We start from the raw sequence: 2,988 nt of genomic DNA on the forward strand, positions 1-2,988 counted from the left end.
GGGGGGGGGGGGGGGCGATTTTTAACTGACACACATGATATAGATATTTATATAGATAAAATTAAAAATATTAATTTTGATATAGGTTATTTATTTAAATAAAAAAAGTCTTAAAAAAAAAATTATATACAGTTGAACCCCGATTTACCGTATTTCGATTATCCGTGATACCGATTAACCGTGCTCAGTCTTCCAAAATTATCGTCGCTCAAAATTGGTCGTCTGAAAATTTTAATTAGGTCGGACGAATGTATTTTTATATTATGTACAGATTATCGAAAAACGTAAACGAACTTTTCAGCGATAAAAATATGCCACAGGTAGATATGAGTTATTTAAAATTAAAAAAATCTAATAGACGTTTTTCAACAATCATATTTATCTAATCACGTTATAACTAATACACATGAGAAATTTTCAAGTCTGTCGAATTTGTTTCATATTATTTAGTTTATTTTTAGCATTTGCTATAGCCATTTCAAAAACAGTCATTGATAAAATAATATCGTACACACTTAATATGGATATCAAATTATAAATTTTTTCATAATTCGTTTAATAAAGTCTCGATTAACCGTGTTTTTTCATTTTTCCGTGTGACTCTTCCCCACCATTGCCCCAGATAATCGAGGTTCTACTGTAGTAATAATAATAATAATTTTTTTTAGTTATTCCAATATGTCTCATAACAATAGAGTTTATAAATTACAAATTTGTTGATTATAGAGGTACCGAACGATTTTTTTACGTTAGTCGTCATTAGTTATCACGTTTCGGATACACAGACAAACACAAAACTTGGTTACAAATATTTAAAATCATAATAATAGTATATAACTATGATATCAGTATATCACCAAATAATAAATTATGAGTGAAAACATAGTAACAGCATAAGTTTGATATAAAAAATAAAATAGTTTAAGATTTCCCTATTTACCCTTGAAGTAATTACGTCAAAAACTAAAGGCTGCTACGGTGAATGGGTGAGGGAACCCCATTTGCCCCCCTCTGGATCCACCCCTAGATTGATCAGTATAATAATATATTGATCAATATACGAGACGTTATATAAACACGCTCCTAAATCAACGTCACAGAAACCCATATAAAAAACATTTTGTTTCCAAAATCGTTAATTACATTAATTTATTATAAGCTTTAATCTACATGCATAATGTCGACCACTGTACCAGGGACGTATTTACATTTTTTTAGATGGGTTGGGGAATTTCCTCTAAACAAAATTTCACAATTAAACCAATTAAAACCCAAAATTAGAATTTAAGTAAAACATTTTAATTTTTATTGTATATTCTTAATTCTTTTTTAGAAAATTAATTAAATAAAATTACATGAAACTCCTACATAATTATAATTATCATTTACAAAATTAATTAAATTAAATAATAGAAAATTAACATAATAATAATGAAACAATTTGAAACTATTAATTCATAAAACAATGATAATATGAGCTTCTACAATTTACATTATACATTATTTTCATAAGGTAAAAGCAGAATTAACAATTTTTTCTGAAATTTCATAGTGGGTCTAAGGGGATCTCAGGCCCCCAACCATAAATACACCCCTGCACTATACTATATAATAAATATGATTTATTTATACATCACATGTCAAAATAATTATCAGGACGTCAATAGCGCATTGAACATTCATCACGTCAGCAATAACAAAAATCCGCTGATGATAAAAAACAAGTCCGAAAAACCGACAACGACACAACAACATGAGAAGTCGAACGCTCGCGGAAAACCAACAACGACCGAAAACAACACGCAGTCATCAACAGACGGTCTTCAATGATTTATCTTTTTTTTACATTGATATTGTATTAACGAGTCAAATTATTTTTGTCTATACATTCGTAATTGTATACGTATTTTATTTTTTAATTAAAATGACAACTTAAAGACAACATGAGATCTTAGTGCATGACAAACTCATAATTTGGCATTATACTATATAAAATTGATTTTATTATAGATGTATAACATGAAGATGCAGTGAATGACATGATCATTTTTTAGTTTGTTTTATAATTAAAATTTCCATAATATTTAATAATCTGTATACACATAAAAGGTGAGTGACTAGTGGTGCAATAATATGAACCCCAAATTAAATACAATGCAATTGAAAATTTGTTCTTTTTATTGGAATAGTTCCGACGTATTAAAGTAAATTTTCATTATATTTAATTCTACTTTGACTATAATTGTTTAAAAATAATAAAACACGTCATTCGATTTATCAAATTTAAATCAAAACAGTGGTGTTAAGTCCATACATAAAAGGCGGAAGAGTGATTTAAAATTTAAACAGTTCCATCAATTTATAATTGTACATAATATTAACAATATAATTTATACTCTTACTCGCAAATCCGTACAAATATTATCATGAGAATATATCCACTAAACATTGAATGATAATAATATTAAAATATTAAAATTACCTATATATAAAAATACACCAATTACTAGGTGTTTTACTTGATTTAACTCGGGGTATCTAATGTCATTAGGGCATCTGACATAGGCATAGTTATAGATACAAAAAACAAAGTTTAATTAACAGAGTCACAGTATTAAAATATTTTTGTACATATTAAATTATTTAAATGTAAATTAATGAATATTAACACACAAAACAAATATTATTTTTATTGATTAGATCATCTAATTTAGATGTATAGTAAAAAAGCAACAAAAAAAAATGTATAAATCAAAGAATAAAATCGATTCTGTGTTTAGATTTAGCAAAGGGATTAATTATACTATCAATATCTAAAGGCACATTGCATATATTTTTTTCCTAGTGTTATATTTTAATATAAATAATGAATATTTTAAGAAAGAAAATAAAGGTCATGGAGGGGGCGACTGCCGCATTCGCCCCCCCTTGAGGACGCCCCTGACCCCTTCCCTTCAAAATCTTATTAGTTTGCGAGTACTTGCTATC

At 27.3% G+C, this 2,988-nt stretch overlaps 1 protein-coding gene across 2 annotated transcripts in view; it reads left to right on the forward strand.

Annotated features, from left to right (window-relative positions):
* The window catches only part of LOC112693561, a 24,502-nt gene extending 22,335 nt beyond the window's left edge, over positions 1 to 2,167 (forward strand). For both annotated transcript variants that reach the window (XM_025568682.1, XM_025568681.1), the window contains one exon: positions 1,657 to 2,167. In XM_025568682.1, coding sequence (XP_025424467.1) covers positions 1,657 to 1,830 — 174 coding nt within the window. In that variant the 3' untranslated portion in view covers positions 1,831 to 2,167. The remainder of the gene's footprint in view (positions 1 to 1,656) is intronic.
* Positions 2,168 to 2,988: the final 821 nt, after the last annotated feature.

The sequence above is a fragment of the Sipha flava genome, unplaced genomic scaffold (assembly GCF_003268045.1).
Source record: "Sipha flava isolate LNK unplaced genomic scaffold, YSA_version1 88_pilon_pilon, whole genome shotgun sequence".
NCBI classification, from domain to species: Eukaryota; Metazoa; Arthropoda; class Insecta; order Hemiptera; family Aphididae; genus Sipha; species Sipha flava.